The 21,235-nt window shown below is 35.7% G+C and overlaps 2 protein-coding genes across 5 annotated transcripts; one reads left to right on the forward strand and one right to left on the reverse strand.

The window, feature by feature from the left end:
• Positions 1 to 579: 579 nt before the first annotated feature.
• Positions 580 to 2,711, forward strand: LOC140828132 (growth-regulating factor 1-like). Of its 4 annotated transcripts, none has more exons than XM_073191116.1 (4): positions 582 to 1,348; positions 1,481 to 1,859; positions 1,953 to 2,334; positions 2,407 to 2,711. In XM_073191116.1, exons 1-3 carry the CDS (start codon positions 1,159 to 1,161, stop codon positions 2,329 to 2,331), a joined length of 948 nt encoding a protein of 315 aa, XP_073047217.1. In that variant the 5' UTR covers positions 582 to 1,158; the 3' UTR covers positions 2,332 to 2,334; positions 2,407 to 2,711. The 4 variants fall into 4 exon arrangements, with proteins under 4 accessions (XP_073047218.1, XP_073047217.1, XP_073047215.1 ...); XM_073191115.1 differs by having other exon boundaries at positions 587 to 1,348; positions 1,953 to 2,330; positions 2,407 to 2,710; XM_073191117.1 differs by having other exon boundaries at positions 580 to 1,348; positions 1,956 to 2,711.
• A 2,486-nt stretch (positions 2,712 to 5,197) lies between these two features.
• On the reverse strand, positions 5,198 to 20,864 carry LOC140825842 (protein CTR9 homolog). Its single transcript, XM_073187840.1, has 24 exons — positions 20,504 to 20,864; positions 19,548 to 19,614; positions 19,219 to 19,413; positions 16,497 to 16,597; positions 15,837 to 15,890; positions 15,558 to 15,671; positions 15,380 to 15,443; positions 14,767 to 14,981; positions 14,325 to 14,409; positions 13,771 to 13,871; positions 13,585 to 13,677; positions 12,905 to 12,973; positions 11,544 to 11,636; positions 11,073 to 11,444; positions 10,248 to 10,328; positions 9,985 to 10,143; positions 9,715 to 9,810; positions 9,317 to 9,418; positions 9,137 to 9,244; positions 8,821 to 9,045; positions 7,847 to 8,113; positions 7,687 to 7,758; positions 5,892 to 6,215; positions 5,198 to 5,549 (listed from the first exon to the last, which is right to left on the reverse strand). The coding sequence occupies exons 1-24, from the start codon at positions 20,642 to 20,644 to the stop codon at positions 5,400 to 5,402; spliced, it is 3,348 nt and encodes a 1,115-aa protein (XP_073043941.1). The 5' UTR covers positions 20,645 to 20,864; the 3' UTR covers positions 5,198 to 5,399.
• Between the last annotated feature and the right edge of the window lie 371 nt (positions 20,865 to 21,235).

The following is a 21,235-nucleotide window of genomic DNA, read 5'->3' on the forward strand; positions in this document are numbered from 1 at the left end:
CTGAGATCATATTCAAAATCAGTATTTAAAATTGTTGCAGCATGAAATTGTGAAATTATTAATAAAACTGTAGTATCGATAACTTGACTCTGTAAATCCTATTGAAACTATTAGTCAAATGATAACAAAGACTCGAGTAAATCTTGACCCAGTAGCTAACATCAATTAAATGTGATTATTTTCCTTTATTAAAAAAATATTCATTTTACTTTCTTTTTTGAAATTATTATTTCAATCATTTTTTTATATATTATATGAACACTATCAAAATATCAAAAATTTGTACAATTCGATCATCATAATAATTTTTTTTCCCTGCGAAGCTAAATTAAAGCACATAGATTTTTTCTCCAATATCTATACTATAACTTAGAATTATAGTTAGACATTTGATAAAAGTAGCATAAAAGCTATTTCTATATAACTTTGAAGATTATAAATACAAAGTCACAGATTCCCAAATCAAGAAAAGATAAAACAATAAGTGGAGGTAACAGCTTCCACTGGTAAAAAGTAACAGAGATAGATGAAAAGTAAAAGTTTTAGTGGATACAGACCCCCGAGTTGTCAGTAAAAGCTATTAAGACCGTACGATATTTTCATGATCAACCACTGCTAAAAATTCAGACAGCAACTCTGATAATAATAATAATTTTTTTTTAATCAAACCATACAAATAAAATAAAACAGAATAAGAGTTGTTCACTTGTTTTTTTTTTAAACTTTTAGTTTATGGATTTCCGTATTATTGTCAGAGACAGGAGCTGCCATAAAGACAGCATAGTTGCAGCAGATGCCTGCGGACCTGTCGCTGCAGCACTAGTCATAATTTGTGCTCAGAATACTGTCATAAGTGCGTGCTCTAGTATGTGTGAGAGGTTGAGAAAAAGAGGGCAAATGGCAGTGAAATGTGATCAGAACCATTGTATTACGCACAGAAGATTCTGCAACAAAAATTGAAATTGGTCCCTCAAATAAATAAATCTTCCAGTCTGAATTGCATTCACTCCACGGGCTCTAACTCTTGAGCTTCATTTATATTCAACCCCACACACACACAATGTATCCAGAAAAAACTGGTCTTCAGTATCTGTCCTCCGATTCTTGATCTAGTCTGGAAAGAGATTTCAAGATTTTGTGTGACATTCTCATTTCTTGATGATGAGTAGTTCAGGAAGCTGTAGGTACCCTTTCACCGCAATCCAGTGGCAAGAGCTTGAACACCAAGCTCTCGTTTTCAAGTACATGGTCTCCGGGATACCTATTCCACTGGATCTCCTCTTCACAATAAGAAGAAGCTTGGATTCTTCGTTTTCCTCGAATTTTCTCCTCCAACAACCCCAACATGGTACTATTTCGTTTCTTGATTTCTTACAATATAATAAATAGCACATGTTATCTCGTTCTTGTGTGTGGTGGTTTTTTTTTTACTCCAGTGTTACTTGTTTTAGAACTGAATTTATCGTGGGATTTTCTGCAGTTGGATGGAATGGATTACAAGTGGGGTTTGGGAGGAAAATTGATCCAGAACCAGGGAGATGCAGAAGAACAGATGGGAAGAAATGGAGGTGCTCGAAAGAGGCATATCCTGATTCCAAGTACTGTGAAAGACACATGCACAGAGGCAGAAACCGTTCAAGAAAGCCTGTGGAAATACTGTCGACGCTACCAAAAGCACCAATACCCCAAAATGCTATTCCAATCAGCTCAAGTATACCCCAAAAAACCCACTCTCTATCTTCTCCAAGTCTGTCTTCAAGACCCTCGGGCTTTGGCTTGCAAGCTTCTCAAGAAAATCCCACCAGCTTTTTCATGGATTCCGGTGCTTATTATTCTCATCTACATAGCAAAGATTATAGGTATGTGTTATAGTTGATGGAGTTTTAAGCATATTCGTGCTAAACAACATTTTTTTACATTTTCTTGGTTACTGAGATCATTCTTGGTTGCAGAAGCAGCAATGGACATGGTGTTAAAAGGGATATCAACGAACACACATTTTTCTCCGAGGCGAATCAAATCTCTAATGATGATTTCACTTGGCAACTGGCACCTCTCACCATGGGTTCATCTCTGTCCCAAATGAAACACAAACCTCATTCTTCAGATTCCCCGACTGGCCAGCATTTGCAAAGCCTGAAAGATTACAATTTCGACATACCTGATTCTGATCATCCCAAGAAAATCATGCATCATTTTCTCGACGAAAGCCCGCGCAAGGACAAAGATTCTTGGCCTAATTCTGATGATAAAATGTCCATACACAACAAGACTCAGCTCTCAGTTTCTGTACCCAAGTCGATGCATGACTTCTTCGTGACCCAAAAATAGTAAGTCCTGAATAAAATTCTCACCATAACACACGATTAAACGCAACTTTAACTCAAATTTTCATTCTTCTTGCAGAGATCCACAACAGATGAAGACATGAATTGGTGTTCTTGGCGTCAAAAAATGCAGCAGAGTAATTTAAATTCTGATAGGACGGATCTTTTTTCTGCTTTAGCCATCAGTAGACATGTGGGAATACAGTTTATTTTATATATCTAAATATATATTATCTCGTGTGTAGAGTAGAAGGAATCATGTAATGTAACTGGGAAATCACTTCGGGATTTTGCTTTTTCAGACGATATTTGCATTTGTTTGCTATCACTGGTAGTAATATTTATTTTTGTGTGAAAGGCATCTGCCATTTTTGCCACATGCTGTGTACTTTCTATTATTATTGTTTCTTTGCATCAGAAGATAATAGATACATGCATAGATATAATATCGGTAGATAGATACAGCCTTGACCGTCTTCTCTGCTTCACTTTCAGACCACTGACTATAGCTTGTCTCCACAGTAGGCTTTGTGGGCCTACAATGTAATTTCCTTTTTCTTACCCGAGTTGAAAACAATTATTAGAAATGTTTTTTTTTTCTTTTTATTTTTCTGGGCTTCTGATTTCTCACTTGATTTTCAATGCATGAAACAGAAGAAATAGTATGTCAAATGAAAGAAAAGATGCTCCAATTCCCATTCGACTTGCACTTAATGATCTACTCTATATGGTCAAGAATTTTATGATCGCTTTATCCAACATAAATGTGTGTATTTAATATTTATGTATTATTTATAAATTCTACATTCTCTTTAAAGATCAAATATTTATACACATATAATTTTATAGTTTTTAAATAATCATTAAAAATTAGAAACTATAATTGTTAAGAAAAATTCTAAATTATTTGTTTGTTTTATTATTTTTGAAAGCTCCTAGTCTAACCAAACTATAAATGTAATTATATGAATTGTGAATTAGAATAAATGTTAGCGGAAATAGTAACAAGATGATTTTTTTGACAAGAGTACTATGCTTACAAATTACATATTATGGATTACATTCCATAACTACTTTTATAATATGGCGTATTGTTCAAACAATTAATGCATTTCATACGTATATCAAGATTAAAAGAACTCGGTTGAATTATTAATGAAGGCATTGTGGATTGAATCAACCAAGAGATTAGACAGAAAATCGTTCTCTCCGCATCATTTATTGAAAATTCCAGAGATTTATTGTGAGGCCCGGGGCCGAAGAGGGTGGGGGTGATCGCCGGTGCCATCAGTTGCACGGACAATGAGCGGCTCCTGGCAGGCTTCTAGGTGGAGGGAACATGAATGAACCGACCCACACGGGAATGAGAGGGATTCTGAGACTGTGCAATGTAATGGACTGAACAGTTAAAGAGGGCTTAAAAGATTTGATTGGAACTACTCATATCACGAATGTGCATCTTCTTTTCGGTAGCTCATCACATAAGAACTCGAAAGTTAAGCGTGCTTGACTTGGGGAAATTTTGGGATGGGTGACCTCCTGGGAAATTTCTCAGGGTGCGTGTGAGTGAGGACATAAGCACGCTGGAAAGACTCGTCTTGGTACAGTGAGGACAGTCGTCGAATCTGGGGCGTTACAGTTGCTATCAGAGCCAGGTTCTCTCATTGTACGGTGTGGTTCGGGGACGAACCAAGCGGAAGCTGGTGGGCATGTGAGGCCCGGGGCCGAAGAGGGCGGGGGGTGATCGCCGGTGCCATCAGTTGCGCGGACAATGAGCGGCTCCTGGCAGGCTTCTAGGTGGAGGGAACATGAATGAACCGACCCACACGGGAATGAGAGGGATTCCGAAACTGTGCAATATAATGGACTGAACAGTTGAAGAGGGCTTAAAAGATTTAATTGGTACTACTCATATCACGAAGGTGCATCTTCTTTTCGGTAGCTCATCACATTTGGGATGGGTGACCTCCTGGGAAGTTTTCCAGGGTGCGTGTGAGTGAGGACATAAGCACGCTGGAAAGACTCGTCTTGGTACAGTGAGGACAGTCGTCGAATCTGGAGCGTTACATTTATAAAATTTATCTAACATCAGTTATGATATTAGAAAATCAAATCATTTATTAAAATGACATGTAATTTCAAAGGGAATAAAATAAATGATTTGGTTTTCTAATAACCGTAAGATCACTGTCTGCACGGACAATGAACGGTCCGGATTACTCCACATGAGTGATCCAGGCTCATCTCCATGTAAAAAAAAAAAAAAAAAATTGACTCGAAAAAATCCGAGCCGTTAGATCGACCCTTGCGGACATTGCCAGCAGAAGATAGGGTCGAGTGAACCTTCGATGCCGTACTCTCAAAAGCAACAAACAATGACAATCTTCAATTCGTACGTATGCCATAATACTAGTATACTAAAATATTTAAGCATATACTTGAAAATTTGTATGATGTAACGATATACATTAACGAAGATATACATTGGATCTTCATTAGGTTATCAATGGATTATTTTTCGAAAATATTTCCACACTACTCGTTAATATAAGGATCATGTACGTTCCATTTCATTATACAACACGTCCGAGACTTCATTTATAATATGCTAAAATGGTCATTTACTTTAGCAGTCTAACGAATATAAACATGTAATCGTAATGAATGAAAAAGCGTGCGTCGGTGATAGTTTTAGTTAAAAACTCACGACACTCTGAGATGTACTGTCCTAAAAATGATGAGGCAAGTCAAATCGATGCAAAACACAATATTTATAAAATTTGTCGAAAAATATCATTTAGAACTATGTAGAAATATAATGTACATATTCATAGATGTTAGATTGATGAGCTACATCAGGCAAACATGAAAATAGCAATCCTCAGAAATCAACTTGTCATAAATTGAAGTTTATAGCTAAAAGTTTCAATTAAGTTATCCAATATAATAAATATAATCTTTTGAAAAACCCCATATTTCTCCCTACCCGGTTTCAAAGTATCTTGAATTTGAAGGACTTCACGATAAACGTCAAACAACATGCAATTTCAACAATGACAGATGGGCTCTTACTTATTCATCATCAACCATAACACCTGGATCAACTCCAACTTCTCCATCGCTCTCCATCTCATCTGGCTCTGCAGGCTGTCCCTGCACTGGTTCATCGTCATCAGATTCTGACAAAGCCCTTCTTCGTCGACTCATGTTCAAAGATGCAGCCTACACCAAGTTGGGGATTCAGATTTGAGATGAAACGGAAGCAAAGAACACAGAAAAAACTAAAGTGGACGTACAAATGCACAAGGATCTATATGTACGAACATATATGGTTGGGGATTTATATGTGTGTATATTATGCTATCTGATAGTGTGTGTATGACACACTAATCGAAATGCTTAAACTACTTAAAGTTTAAAGATTAGAGTTATATTGTTACCATTGGCATAGGAGTTCGGTCGAGCATATATATGATAAAGTATATGCATGTACTATATACACATATACAGAGGAAGGGGGGGGGGGGGGGGGGGGAGCGCAGAGAGAGAGAGAGAGAGAGTTACATCAACATCCTCAGCATCTGAATCTTCGAGCCCAGCTGCAGCAAGGAGATCCTGAGGAACGTTGTCTTGGTTATCTTCCATGTCATTCAATTCATTATACTGCTCTCCATAGCTCGCATTGGTGTCTGCATATGCGTCTTCATAACCCATGTTTTCTCTATCTTCCACCCCAGCTTCCATTTCTTCTGATTCGTAGCGTGATTTCTTATCTTTTTTCTTCCGCTTTCCACCTCTCCTCTTTTTTTCACCATGGGCACCCTCCTCATCGTCAGCCTGGGATCTATCTTTTCGTTTTGGAGCAGGATTAGTACTCTTCCATTGTTCCTGCAGTACATATAAAAATTATTGCAATACAGGGATTGTCGCAGGTTTGGAACTCGAAGAGATTATTCATTTAAAGGTCAAAAATTAGGTAAAATCAATTATAGGTGAAAAATAGTTCTCCCAGCAATTTTTCCACAGTAAATAGGACCATTACAGACTTTTTTCATGAAGTTGAACAAGAACTTGAACCAACTGTAACCATGTCACATGCAGTAACTAATCCCCAACATTTTCTCCATTAACACAGCTTCAACTGGAACAATGGTCATGAAATGAAAGGTAACAAATGCTTTTGAGACCCGGTGATTGATTCCTAAAGAGTGAGTGGGTATTGATTTTAGTCTTTTAAAAGCATTAGCCTCGAAGATGTTTAACTTTGAAGATAGCATTTCCGTTTCAGAGCCTATAGTGGAAGTTTCAAGTACATTGCCAAATAACTGAACAAACGCAAGCACAAATTTGTGGAAAAAAATAGTCCTCCAAAGTTTCTAAAGGAGAAAGGCGACGAAGAATTAAATGACTTATTAGTCAAGATGATTATATGAATATTGCACCTTTTCATTTCAATTTATATCAACATATCGAGGACTTACTGATGTGATACTCATTGAGACGACACTTGCCACGTCCAACAAGTATATTGATGGAGGATCTTTCATGCACTTTGATCCTCACAAATTAGTGGAAGATGAGATACTACGAAGATGAGATATGAACATGTTCAAAAATGATAAAAGATTGAAAGATTATACTTAGAAGTTCAAGTTATTTGATTATCGGGCATGTATAATTATGTAATTTAGTTGAAGGTCTACTCTGTCAGTTTGAGCCTTAATATTGTTCATTTATTTTAATTTTAGGACTTATTTGATTAGTATTTGATATGAACCCAGTATAGCTATTTTAGATAGGTTTTACTGTATATACATGTATGCGAAATTGTAAGATAAAAAAATCGTATTTGAGTTTTCAATAATATATTGGAGAGTTTTCTCTTTTGTTCATCTTGAACATATCAATCAAACTTATTAAGATTCAATCTGGTGGGCGTTTGAAGAACTTATCAAAGTATGATCCTCGTGGCTTTCGAAATATCGCTTATCATCACGTTGTGCTTTGCCTACGTGTGGGGTGGCGTCCTCACTAATCCATCATATACCAAGGTTCATGTTTTTCTAACATTGGGTCGAGGTTTTTTTCCATCCATCGAAAATGAAAGCTTCGAGCCTGAATTCAACCTATCTTGTCTTTCAAAAATCAATTGTTTTTTTATTTGTTTATTCCGCATTTTTGCTTGACTTTTAAAATACTATTCTCATTGATTTGAGTCAAACAATGTCGCATGAAGGCCGTATCAGTTATGATTTACAAAGTGCAATAAGCAGAAAATAAAAAATAAATAGGACAGTGAAAGAAAGTTTACGAAAAAATGCAAATATATGCCAAGGAGAAGATAATGAACAACCCTTACCTTGATACGCTCCAAATGCTTCTCCTGCTGCATAACTTGCTTCAGCTCATCCTCCTGTTTTCTTTTCTCCAGCTGTTAAAATTTTTTATGTCATCAAATATAAGAGATGGAGAAATTACTCTCGGTAAGACAAGACATCAACAAATAAATAGTTAGTTACCTGAACTTTTCTCTGTTCTTCCGCTTTTCTGCGGGATTCTTCAGCCAGCTCCATCTGACGCAGAACTTCCAGTCTTTGCATATTCTGTTTCTCTTCTCGCTCAGCGGCATCGCAATGAACATTAGCTACTTCAAGCAAGTGCTTGCAATATGCAACATGAGTTTCAATTTTCTTTTCATCGAACCCATGAAGATGAAGGTTTGAAGATGCAGACAGCAAGCTGAACAAACGCACAACATTCCTAAGCTCCGCTACTGTAGCTCGTATCTATGTCATAAATAAACCATACATGAGAGAGAGGAAGGAATAGAGAGATTTCAAAGGCAGAATGAGAACAACCCACCAGTTACAAGAGAAAAATTGGTACAGAGAAACAATCGCTACAAGATGGCAGTACTCGGCTAATGAATTTTAAAACATAAATTATATTCCAAGGAGGGATTCTGAAAAAGTCAAAATGCTTTTATTGAAATACACACAAGAAAACCTTCAGCATTGACAAAGGCGAACATGTCATGATCTATTCAGTGGATGAAAACTAAGAGCAACAGCAGAGGACACTCCTTCCATAATCAGATCACAGAAACGTTTTTGATGGCTTATGTTTTTTCAACTTATAAAATTGGAAATCAACAGTTTGCCCAACCCTAGTGCAGTAAAACTATTAAGTAGCTCAATGAAAGGACCGTGGAAAAACATAAAGGAACAATTCCTGATTTTGATATGTTTGATATATAATATTCAAGTACTGGCCCTGATATCTTAGGCTTATATGATACTTAAGACATCAAATATCTTGAAAACCAGTATAGTTCCTGCAATTTCAAAGTTACTCAACACTCGAACAATCACACGACTAGAAGTGCTCATCTAGTGGTTGCTTATCAGCAAAATGGAAACTTGCAAAGATAATAATACCAGAATTCCCGCCAATATAAGTCGAAACAAAACATGATAAGATCAAGGATGATAACCTCATCCACAGTTCTTTTCGATTTTTGAAGTGTCGATGCGGAGAACTTTTGTAGAGCAACTCCTACATCAAATCGTAATGTGTAATTTGAAGGGGCCAAGTGAATAGCTCGTAGTAAGGTTTTCTTACAATCTTGCCACTGTTCAGCTTCATAGTGTGTACGCGCTAAGTAGAGAAGCACTTGACTGTCCGTATTATAATAAAACTTGCGCAAACAATTTTGATACTGAAAAAAAGAGTAAAATGTTATAAAATATACACAGTTAAGACAGGTTTATATCATCTTAATCAGAAAAATGATAGCGTTGGCGAACAACCATTTTCACAGCTAATGCAAAATTTCCTTGAGCGAAGTGAACATGAGCAAGGTTAATCCAGACATCTGGCATTTGGACATTGAAACTTCCACTCGCAGCTTCTTGGACCTGCAACAAGAAACATAAAAAGTGAATATCCCTACTTCACACTCTGACTATTCAATATCAAGTTCAGTTGACCTGTGTAAAAAGTTCCTTGGCTATATCAAATTGACCTTTTTCCGCAAACACCATGCCAGCGCCATTAGCTGCATAGAGGTTAGCAGGATGCTGAAGCAGAACCTGGTAAATGAAATATATAGTCGCATATCACAAAATTTTCCATGAAAAGAAGTCTAGATGTGACCAAAAAAAATGAAAGACAAAAAGCAAAAACTGGCAACGACACCTCAGTTGAGAATAAAGCATAAAGAGGACTTATGTTTCTACATAACTAAATCAAAGCCAGAGGAAGCCATTATTACCACATGGAATCCCAGAACTAAAAACTTGATGGTAAATGATGATGAGAGGAAAAGGAGGAAAAACACCTAGCTACTCAATGTGGCAGTTTCTAGGTGAAGAAGTTACTTGCATACTTTTGTGTAGAGTTCTTTGGCTTTCTCATAATGAGTAGCCTCCAACTTAAGAGCTTTTCTCTCACTGCGATTTGCTGCAAAGTAGTTCCAATTTCCCTAGTAACAAAGAAGGTGCATAATAAACAAAAATTGTTAATTCAACTGATGTTGTAAGTTATTATATAATTCCAAAGGAAAACAACTAAAACAAATGCATCTGACAATATAAAGGTCTAAAATTATATAAATCAAAGAATATAACTGTGAAAGAATTCAGGGTAGTGTTTATACCAAACAAACTGCAGCATAGGAGTCTTTTCCATCCGTTGCATCCTTAGCATTGCGGAATGTTTCTTTTGCCTTCAGCCAGTCATCATTCTTAAGCTCCAAGTCACCAAGCATTAACAAAGCATCTGGGCCCTTCTCATCCGCCTTAAGTGCATCACCAATCTATGACCAAAAAGAAATTTTTAAAGGATAAAATTTATAACAAAGAATAAGAATACATACTAAAAAAGGATGAGTAAATGATATTGAGAGACAGCTATAGCTACCAGTTCAAGACAAAGTTGAACATTGTTTCGAGCTTTTGCAATCGCAGCAAGCCTCAAATGCGCATCTGTGTAATCTGGATACTGAAATTAATAATAACAAAGATAAGAAACAACTGTATTTACAAGAAGAAGCAAGCCAAACAAGTTCACGGGAAGTATCAGGAGTATGTGCTAGAATGATCCCAACCTCATCAAACTATTCATAATACCAATATCAAACAAATCACCCAGTTGGAAGAGATCATAAGTTTCGTAAAACTACCGATGCCTATTCTAACAGCTATATAAATTGAGAAGCATCCGTATGGTCTGTCGATTGAGTATCCCCAGACACCACCGTTGATTGAGAATCCCCAAACACCACACTAATCCAAAGATAAGCACCCAAGATGGACCAATTAACTTTTATTTGAACTCATAAAAGAATGCCAAAATACAGGGCATTGAAACAGAACGGGAATGTCACTGATGATGATCAAGAATAATTTTCTAGTTAAAAAAGTGACAAAAACGGCTTAACATTATTTGCTAGTTTTTATATCTGTTGACACATTGTGTCCAAGGAATAAAACTAATCAACTAACAAATAGGTTGTAACTGAATGAGGATTTGATAGCGCGTGGTTTACATGGCCTAATTGCAAAATAATTAGTACACTAACTCAATTAATTATTTGAATGGAAGTATAATATACAACTCAGGAAGATGCACAACCAACATAAATTGCACAATTACTGTGGTACCTTACATGTACTACAAAAAATAACAAAACTACTCAACTCCACTCCTTCAACAAAACTGCAGGGACAAGAAAGCCACTAATACCTTAAATAATATCAGGCGGTATAGGATGTTGGCTAATTCGGTGTCATGCATCTGCTCCAGTACTCTAGCAAAATTAAATAGTGTTGTAACTTTATTCCAAGGGAGATTCACTGATATACTATGTTCCTCGAGTCGATGAAATAATTTTAAGTCCTTATAATGATGGATGGTAGAGCTGGCATCAACAGGATATTGCATGTTATTAATTAAACTGGATTGTCTTCTACGACTAGGCCTTGGCCAATCTTCATGATGTGGAGCATCTCCATTAGCATCTGATTGTGTCAAATTTAAAATCGGTTCTCCTCCAGCATCAAAAAAGCTGCACCATACACCATCTCCTAGTGCTTCATTAAATGTCTCATCAGCAAGCTGGAGTAACAAAACATCGAGCCACCTCAGAAATGATTCAATTCGAACTGACCGGAATCTTAAGCTATTAAATTCAAGTGGTAAATAATGCAAGCAAACCTCAAACTCTCCCCTTTCAAAATGGAGCGCCCCAATATTGTTAAGTAGCTCTAAAGGTACTTCCTCGTTCCCCCTCTTCAGCAGGTTACGAGCCTGCAGAAAACAGACTTCAGCAATACAAAAAGGATATAAAGTTAATGTAGTGGTGTGTTTCAGATGCCAGAAGAAAAATCAAATGCCACATAGATGGCTGAAGATAATGTGGGAATGGATCTGACCATTTTGAGTTTCCTCGAATCCTTATCCATGGGAAAAAAATAATTAACCCATATGTCTTCAAACATAAGTCAAAATACTCCAAACAATGGAAAGACAAGTGAACAAGAGCATTAAAATACAAAAATACACATTTTGACAGGGAAAAACCGCAGAGATGTACAGAAGAAGAAACAGTGAAATATTCTCTATGGATAACGTTACATCGGTATCCAATAATCCATCTCACCAATAAATGGGAATCAGAAGACACTGTATACTTGTTGAGATAGGAAATTATAAAATTCTCTTAACAGTAGTCCTACAAGGTGAACAAATTTCAAATTTGAAATTGCCAAGAAACAAGTTTGAGAAAATTTGATATAATCTGAATAGTTTCATGAGAGTTTCGCACCATATCCAGTTAGTTCGGCCCTCAAAAAACAAGATTATTTGCATTTTACATTTTGTACTCTATATTATTACTGCAAAAGCCTAAGAAGCCTTGAGATGAAAACTTCCAATTTTGTGTTTCCTTTCTAAAAAAATATTATAAAATCTACAAGAGTATGCTTGTGTGTGTGCGCTCCCTACTGGCTTTCTCTAGCAGTAAATACTCAGCTCTTCTTGTATTGCAGTCCTGAATAGGCAAGTTCTCAAAAAAACTTCCACTGTTTGGTCAAAGATAAAAGGTTTAGGGACTTACAGGCCTTCTAACCATTAGAAAGAAGAATGGCTCTATGGTATGGCAGATTGGAAAATAATGTTCAGCTTTCAGTTTATTGGTACACCAAACAGAAGCAAAGACAAAAGAACTTCAATGATGGTGGTACAAGTCTACAAGATAGCAAAAATATAATGCATTCTTATTTGGAAAGTTGAAAAATAAGTTGGCCTTTTGTTTTACCTAAGACTACAATCGATACAAACATGAGGAATTGTTTACTCAAATCCTAGGTTATTCATGAATTTTTCAGCACCAAATTTTTTTGAAATTTTCTACATAATTCTTCCAACAATTCAAGTTTCACCTCCCCACCCAATTTTTTTTTATCATATGGCGCTCTCCATGACCAGCTCTCACCCTCCCCTTCCTGAATTATGGATCTGCCTGTGCAGATCAAGTTTGGAAACAAGCCAATATACTATAGTAGAGAGTTTCTTACGGTTTTAAAGGCATCCAATGAGGCAATAATGTCTGTTGAAATCAACAGTTCACCAAGATCCAGGAAAGCCTGTAAATCAATGGCAGAAGCATGTAAATGAAGCTCATTAGATCTCAAGTCACTGTTTGAGACTTTGTGAAGATTCTCTTACAAAATCGTTATACTTAAGTTGACATCAATAAACACAAACTAATGCATGCTGTATCAAGGACAGAAAAAGAAAATCGATGCTCCGATCCAAATGAACCTATTAGAATTCTATTTAGAAGCTATCAGAACTCAGAAGTCTGTGAGCTCATCTCCATTAGAACAACCAAAAACCCTGTAAACACATGCAAAATTTCCATTTCCATGTAATTTTTCCCCGGCATTATGCGTCTTTACAGTAGATGATATTACATTGTCCAAGTTTCTGAAGTTTGATACTCCAGAAACTTTTATTCCATTAACTTATAATTTAATCAATAAATTAACATTTAGAATCTAGTTATAATATTAGAGAATTATTTCCTGTTCTATAAGCCTACTCTTATTCATGTTTCCAAAGAGGACTGAGAAGATAGCAGCAGAATGACACATTTATCTTGACCTTCGTGATTCTTTTTGCCACAATATAAGTAGTTAAAAACCATCAAACTGGAAAACTTAACTGAATAAAAAAGAAAAATCAACATAGTCACCTGAGGATCTCGGGGATCGATTTTTGTGGCTTTCTTGAATAGTTCTTGGGCCTTCTCAATCTGATCAAGCTGGGAATAAATGTGTCCAAGAGCCTAATCAAAACATATGATTTTTAGTTTTTTTTTCCAAACACAAACCACGTAGTGGAAAGATTTAAAAAAAAAAACAGATTTGTCAACTCTCACTTTTAGGGTCTCACAATTTTCTGGCTGAACCTCCAAAACCTTTTCAAAATTGGTCAAGGCACTTCGCAGGTCTCCTAATTTCAGTTGAACCTGCCCCAAACCTATTTAAAACAATTGAAACCATTCATTCACCTTACACGTAAATTTTTCTAAAAATTGAGAAAGTGAATATCATTCTTTAGAAGCGAGACAAGGTACATATCCAGATTCAAGCTGGAGTCATAAGATTATGGACATTAAGTTCTTCAGTGGAAGATATAGAATTAATTAAGTGGAAATTGTACTCATCATTTGCATCAAAGCTTAGTTATCTTAATTCAATTATTAAATGATTCACTGCATTTAGAGACATCATGATATGTCTTGAAAATGTTCTCATTTTGATTTAAATGATTAATATGCTTACACTATGGGAAATAAATAGCACAATATCTGTGATCCTATGACTATTTAAATTTCAAAGTTAAAGCTGACACACCATCTGCATTCCACTTTACTTCCATGCTCAACCGATCCTCAGTACAGTATAATATAAATAAGGACAATTAGCATACCATAGTAAGGCAACACAAAATCACGAGGATTATTGCTTTCCTTTACAGATGCCATGTAGTACATCCCTGCTTTCTCATAGTCCCCCTGGAATCAAGAAAGCAATTAACCGTATGATCACAGCATAGGAGTCTATCCAAGAAAGTGATTATAAACATGACAAATTTTAAATGGTGACTAGGTCCATCAGGTACCAAGATGGGAAAAATCAAAATGTTAGAGGAAAAGAACAAGGGAGATGAGCATGGACGTTCTCAAATATTTTTGAGAAACCAAAATTGGAAAACAGGAACTGATAAAATATAGGCAAGCATAGTGATTTCTCTCTTTTTTTAAAATAAGAAACGATATTTTATATATGACAAAATAGGATAAAGTTTACAAAAAGGCAAACAAGATATCCGCAAGTACTGTAAAATAGGCAGACATAGTGATTTCTCTAACCTTGCTGTGGTAAGACCGAGCCAAATTATAATAAGAATGTGCCTTTGTTGGGCCATGAAGAGTGACTGCAAGTGCAGTTTCAGTAAGCTGCTCAACAAGGAAATGCTGTCCCGTGAAGAAGAAATGATTAGCCAGATAATTCAGTGCCATTGCACAGAATGGATATATCTCAAAAGCTCTCTGCATCTTCTCCATTCCATTCATAATACCAGCAGCTGAAAACATGTTTTTTTACAATGTAAGAAGCAAGGAAGAATTGGTTAGAATTCCAAGACCAAGCTTATAAATTCATCTAACTCTCAAATACGCATAAATCAAAGTATGGCATAAAACAGCAGAAAGTAGAAACTGCAAACAATCGGATTGATGCTTCACGTGATCCTCAGACATGCTTGGAAACATTATTCAATGCAAAAAGTGGAAGAAGATAAAGCTGAAATTACAATAAATTAGATTGCTGCTTCATTGGTGACATGACCGTGGATGAAACAGGTAAATCAGATGTAATTGTCCATCAATCAACAGTTAACATAGCGAGAAATAGTAAATCATATCCATCTGTAGATCTTGTCCTGTTCAACATCGGCACTCCGCACTCCAAAGCTTAACTAACCTTCGTTCGTTTGGAGGTCTGAAATTCCAAGTGCCACAAGAGCTTCAACATTGTCGGGATCTAACTGAGTGTAGAATTTGTCAAAGCATAAGCTTAAATCAACATGAAGCCAATCTAAATTTAAAGCTGTGTATGATATCAACTAAGTAGATGCAAACCCCAGACAGTAACGGCTTGCCTGTAAAGCACGATTAAATGATTGCTTTGCCTTTTCAAGATGCCCCAGTTTGTAATGGCAGAAAGCTATTCCAAGTCTTACAGCAGGAGCCCAAGGATACACTTGCAGTGCTCTCTAACCACGCATATAATTGCAAGGAAATAAAAATTGTTAAAGTTCAGCAATTCATAAAACATAAAGTCTGGAAAGGCGGGAGTTCTCCACCACCCCAAACCACCTCCCTCATCCCCGAACCCAGATGCTGAAGCAATTTTGAAGTACAAAGAACAATTAACAAACCTTGTATAACTCAAGTGACTCTGAATAGCGACCTCGGCTAAAGTGAACACATGCCTGCATATGATTGGCTATCTGACATCAGATAATCTTATGATGGCAAGGTCGATTTAATGATACAAACATTGAGCCCATGGAATTCCATAGCATATGCACTCAAACATTTATTCTAACAGCTGCTGAGATGTATGGCAAATGAAGCATGAAACATTTAGTCCGAACAAAGCCAAGAAGATTTTCAACTCGTGTTTGATAGAACTCAATTGGAAGATGTTAGAAGGGAGGATGAACAAATACATATCGATATATCTTTTAATCTTTTTAGCAGTATATAGATTTGCCCAATAAACTAAAACTCCAACATAAGTAAAAAATTTACATAACTAAGCAAATATGTTAAGCAGACTACAAAAGAAAAAAAAGGGTAATAATATTGTCAGAAAGAAAACTTGCTGCACTAGAAAGGAGTATTAAAAATATAGTCGTGAAATTCAAAAAGGGAGTTCAGCTCCATATTCATTTTGAACTGGTAAATAGCAATCTACTTTTAGAATTCGTAGTCAAAAGTTAGGAATTTAGTATCCATGGAAGATGCAACAGACAACTATCTAAGTTTCCTAACAAGCATCACCATATATGATGGCAGGCTACGAGCTCAAATACCTGACCAAGAAGAGCAGGAACATTATCATGATCTCCATCCAATACAATCTTGAAGGCGTTAAAAGCCTGCTCGATATCGCCCTTGGCCAGTAAAAGTTGACCTGCCAACAGTGATGAAGAGCAAACAAACCACAAGCAAGAGAAAAATATAAACCACAGATCAGAAATCCTTGGGGCAGCATCAAAAATACCAAAAAAGTTTCTAATATAGATAGAAAGAAAGCATCGAGTATTTATTATCTCATCCAAAAATTCCCTCACATCATTATTTCTTTCTACAAAGTTGCAGGTTAATTTGGGCTCAACATTCTCGGGCTATCCTTAATTAAATTTACCTCGGTATATGTTGTGAAGTACACTGAAAGATTCATGTCCAAGCTCAAAATCAGACAGAAAGGGCAATATAACATAATTAAAACCCATACGAATGTCATGATTCTAAAACTCAAAAGTATCTCTGAATGCCAAAACGAGCATATATCAATCAGATCAAAAGACTACCGCTGCTGAATCTTAAAATAGTGGCATAAGCAAAAAAAATTATTTTTTAGCAAAATTTAGTTCAAAGTAATATAAGTTCACAAACAAAAGGAAAATATAACACATTATGTAAAGTTCCTGCTGAATTGCAGCCTATGATTCTTCAAAATATCAAACTTGTCCATAGCAATCCCTATCACAATATAAATAACCACAATATTGGTTAAAAATTCCTGTTCCATTTGCAAAGTGATTCAATACCAAATTCATTATCAAATCTGGACCTTTTAGTATTTGACGATGATTTTGAAGTTAAGAGAGATGACTTTTGTGGAATATTTGGATTAGTTTTTGATTCATCACGTTCTTTATTAAAGAATAAAAGAATTTCTTTTTTCATTGCAGTATACCTACAAGAAAAATCGAGTATAAGTTTTTTTTTGGCAATTATAGAGAGAAATTCCCCCAAATTAAATCAATAATTCATGTTAAAAATCAGTAAAAACATGGTACCGAAATACACAAATCAAATAAAATATCTATATCATTCAAATTATATAAAAAACTGAAAACAAAATAATCATCAACAAAGAACAACGGCAATAAATTTTAACCTAAAAAATCAAACTGAAAAAAAAAACTCAAGAATAATAGAGCAATTAGAAACGTCAAAAAAGGCCTATACTAAGTGAACTAAATACATAAATTCATACCTAAAATATCCATTTGTTCATGATGATAAACATGTGATTTCAAATCACAAATTTCTAAATACACAAACGAGTTAAATGCTTGAACATAATAAAGGAACACTCTTATAGTAATCATCGTGTAACTACAAAATACCAATCTTCTCAAGCAATAAATTTTTACTTCAATATAAACAAAAAACGCAAATTTTTCGTGTATACCCAAATTAACAAACTTCAATAAATCATAGGAATAATAAAAATAACCATACCAGACAACGGAAACACATTTCGATACTCCTCATAAAGCTCAAAATCCGATATCATAAACTTGAGACATATTGTTTTGTTTGTTCGGTTGACTGAGGAACCCCTAAACCTAATAGAAATTAGGTTTTGCAAATTGCAACAGTAACAACCATGTTTACATTACTATATCGCAATTTGGGTTACGTTTTTAATTTTCTACTATTGCATAAATGGAAAGAGATATTGGGCTGGGCAATTTTGCAATTGCACACTATGGCCCCACAAGTGTTCCGCCCCTGCCATAATAATGGTGTTAAGGGGGGAAGTGCACTACCTTTTTAAACAGAACATGGGACAAAATGGAAGATTCTTCTCTTTAAAAAGCTTATGTTAACTTCTAATTCCATTTATTTATTAGGTTTAATTCCATTTATTTATTAGGAAAGAGAATATTCTTGATAGGCAATGTCATGAGGCCACTTATAAATCATTTTAGACTTTAATTTGCAATCAATGTGGGACAAGATCATCACAATGACTCTTTGTACATAACGCGGCGTCTTCATCGCGACCAAACCCCTCGATCCACCAATGTTGGAAATCTAGAGATGACTATCATACACGTAGCAATTTATCTTACATAGCACTTATATTTTGGTGTTCTTGTTGATGACCGTCTCTGGTACCACTCTGTCATGCCACACACCCAAGCACGCACAAGTGTGACTGCACAATGGGCTCATATAGTAGCAACTTCATACAAACGGTTAATCCAATTTACTATAGGAGTCCATTAGAAATCACTTATAAACTATTTTAAACTTTAATTTTCAACCGATGTGGGACAAGCATTATAGGTTATGAATTATACGGATTACAATAGCTTGTCACAATTTAAAAGGTAAATAACAAATTTTTATTGCTGCTTAGACAATATTATTCCCTAAGGCGAAACTTTTATAGCTATCAGGAAATGTCCATATTAAGCTACTTCTCTCTCTCAAAGTGAGTTACTTATTCGACGAGGAAGATTAAAATCTGTAACATTGGCAAAAACTTGGTCATTTTGGAGGAATTTTTTGTCCAATGATTATTGTTTTTCCAGTTATTGTGTTTGCTAAGACCACGAGGACCGATGTTTTTCCGTGCTTGCATTTCGATATGAATGATAACTAATTTGATCACGAGGTTTAGAAGATGTAAATAGCAATGACAATGATTTGTTTTATATCCAAGTAACTGTTGTCGCAAAGACGTAGAAAAGTGTCACTATGTCGGTACATGCAACAGAAAATTGTAAATACCTTTCCCAATCCAAGTTGAAGGCTCATGCATGTCAATTCTTGATGCCTTATTATAATATTGTGTAGCCTGTATAAAATGGTCCTCCTTTTCTCTTTGCAAAGTCTCAATTTTCCCAAGGTAGCTATAATAAGCCCCCAAAGCATTTAAAATGGCTATCCTCTCGTACCTTACATCTGCATAATATTCATCAATTTCTGCAATGACACTTTACCATTAGTGAAATATCTAAAAGAACTAATGGGCAAGGCAACAAGATACAGTCATCAAAATCAATAATTATCCTTCCATCCTAAACAAATGCGAGAAGTAAAAGACCCAGAATGCATACCAGGACTAGACCCTTCTTCTAATATTTGCCGAAATTGTTCGATTTTGCCTTGTTTGAAGTACTCTCTCTGCACACAAACAAGTAAATTTTTTTAGAATTTTGGGAAAATTAAATTCAACATGCACTGGCATCGACAAGAATCTGTACAGTGTTCATATCATAGCATATAATAAACCTACACCTTAGAAAAAATATAGTTTTTTTGTACTTTTCAGCCGTCATGCACAAAGATGTCGAAGTCTCTCGTACCGATGGTAAACGAGCATAGCATACAATTTTTAATATATCAGTAGGACATAGCACAAACCACTAGGGAACAAAAGGATATTAACACATGCAAAATTACATGGTTATTTCACAATTTCTATGTTTCACAAACAAAAAATTTTAATGCACCAAGTACATTGCCATTTTCAAACACGAACACAGGGAAAAATCAAACTGTGCTAACACAAAATTCAACACCGAAAAACGATTATGCACCAGAAAGTGAGGTGAACTTATTTAATTGCCTTGTTTGCATTAATGATGGCCTTTTTTATCTCATTCGTATTCTGATCGAAGGCCCACAGCAAAGACAGCCCCTGTAGGCTGACTGGCAAAAAAATATTGAAGTATGCAACATCTTGAGCACAAAAGCCCATTAAAATCTTTCCAAGCTCATCCAAAATTCCAACTTCCATTCCAAAGCACATTCATCCAAGCACAAATCCGATAGAAATCACAATCCACACCAAGTAAACACAAAATTAAACGCAAAATTCCTAACGTTTCACCCACACACATGGTTATTTGAATGAAGCACGACAAGAAACATTCAATTCTGGCATACATGTTTATACACAAATACAGGTTCCATACAAAAATATACAGAAACAAAAGCCACACAAAAAAAAGAGAGAAACAAAACACGAAAACCACACACATACACACGGAGGGAATGTATATGAACACACCGCAATTATAAGCCAAAGATCAAGAGGGGCTTGTTCGGCTTTGAGAATGTCAAGAATATCCGTGGCGTCGCGAGGGAGCTGATCAAGGGCCACTCTCACCTCCTCCTCCGAATTCTGTACCGGTATATATACGCAAGCCATATATTAACCAACAAATTCAACTATTTACAACCCTGAATCCCCCAAACATGTAGCCAGATACAATTGAAAAAACCCTAGCCCCGACTGATTTCGGAATTTGCAAGTGATTCGCGGAAGTAAATCCCAAACTCGGTATTATGACTGTTCCGGTGACTGGGTTCCGAGGGTGCTATTTATGGAGAGTTCTCTCCGGGGGCAAATTTGTAAATATGTTCGTATGAATTTGGGGTTTGTGAGCCAGTAAATTGGGTAAAATTTAACAAAAATTTTAAAATCATAATGGGAGCGCACATGCAAAACATTTTCTTCTCTATAAAGTTTCAAAACATTCCTAAATTTCACTTCTATTTTTGGTATCTTGATATAACATTTTTTAAGTAGCAAAAAAAGGGGCATGTCGCCATGCAAACGTGATAGTACAATGGATCCATGTAACAGCTAATAAGTAATAGTTATCGCTCTATAAAAATGATTCACTCAAATTATTATATGAATTCTTTGTAGTCCATTATAAATCATTTCAAATATTTTTTTCTGACTCGTGATCATTCATATTTCATAACACGATGTTTTTGTCTTACTTGACCCCTC

This window comes from Primulina eburnea, chromosome 3 (genome assembly GCF_022965805.1).
Source record: "Primulina eburnea isolate SZY01 chromosome 3, ASM2296580v1, whole genome shotgun sequence".
NCBI classification, from domain to species: Eukaryota; Viridiplantae; Streptophyta; class Magnoliopsida; order Lamiales; family Gesneriaceae; genus Primulina; species Primulina eburnea.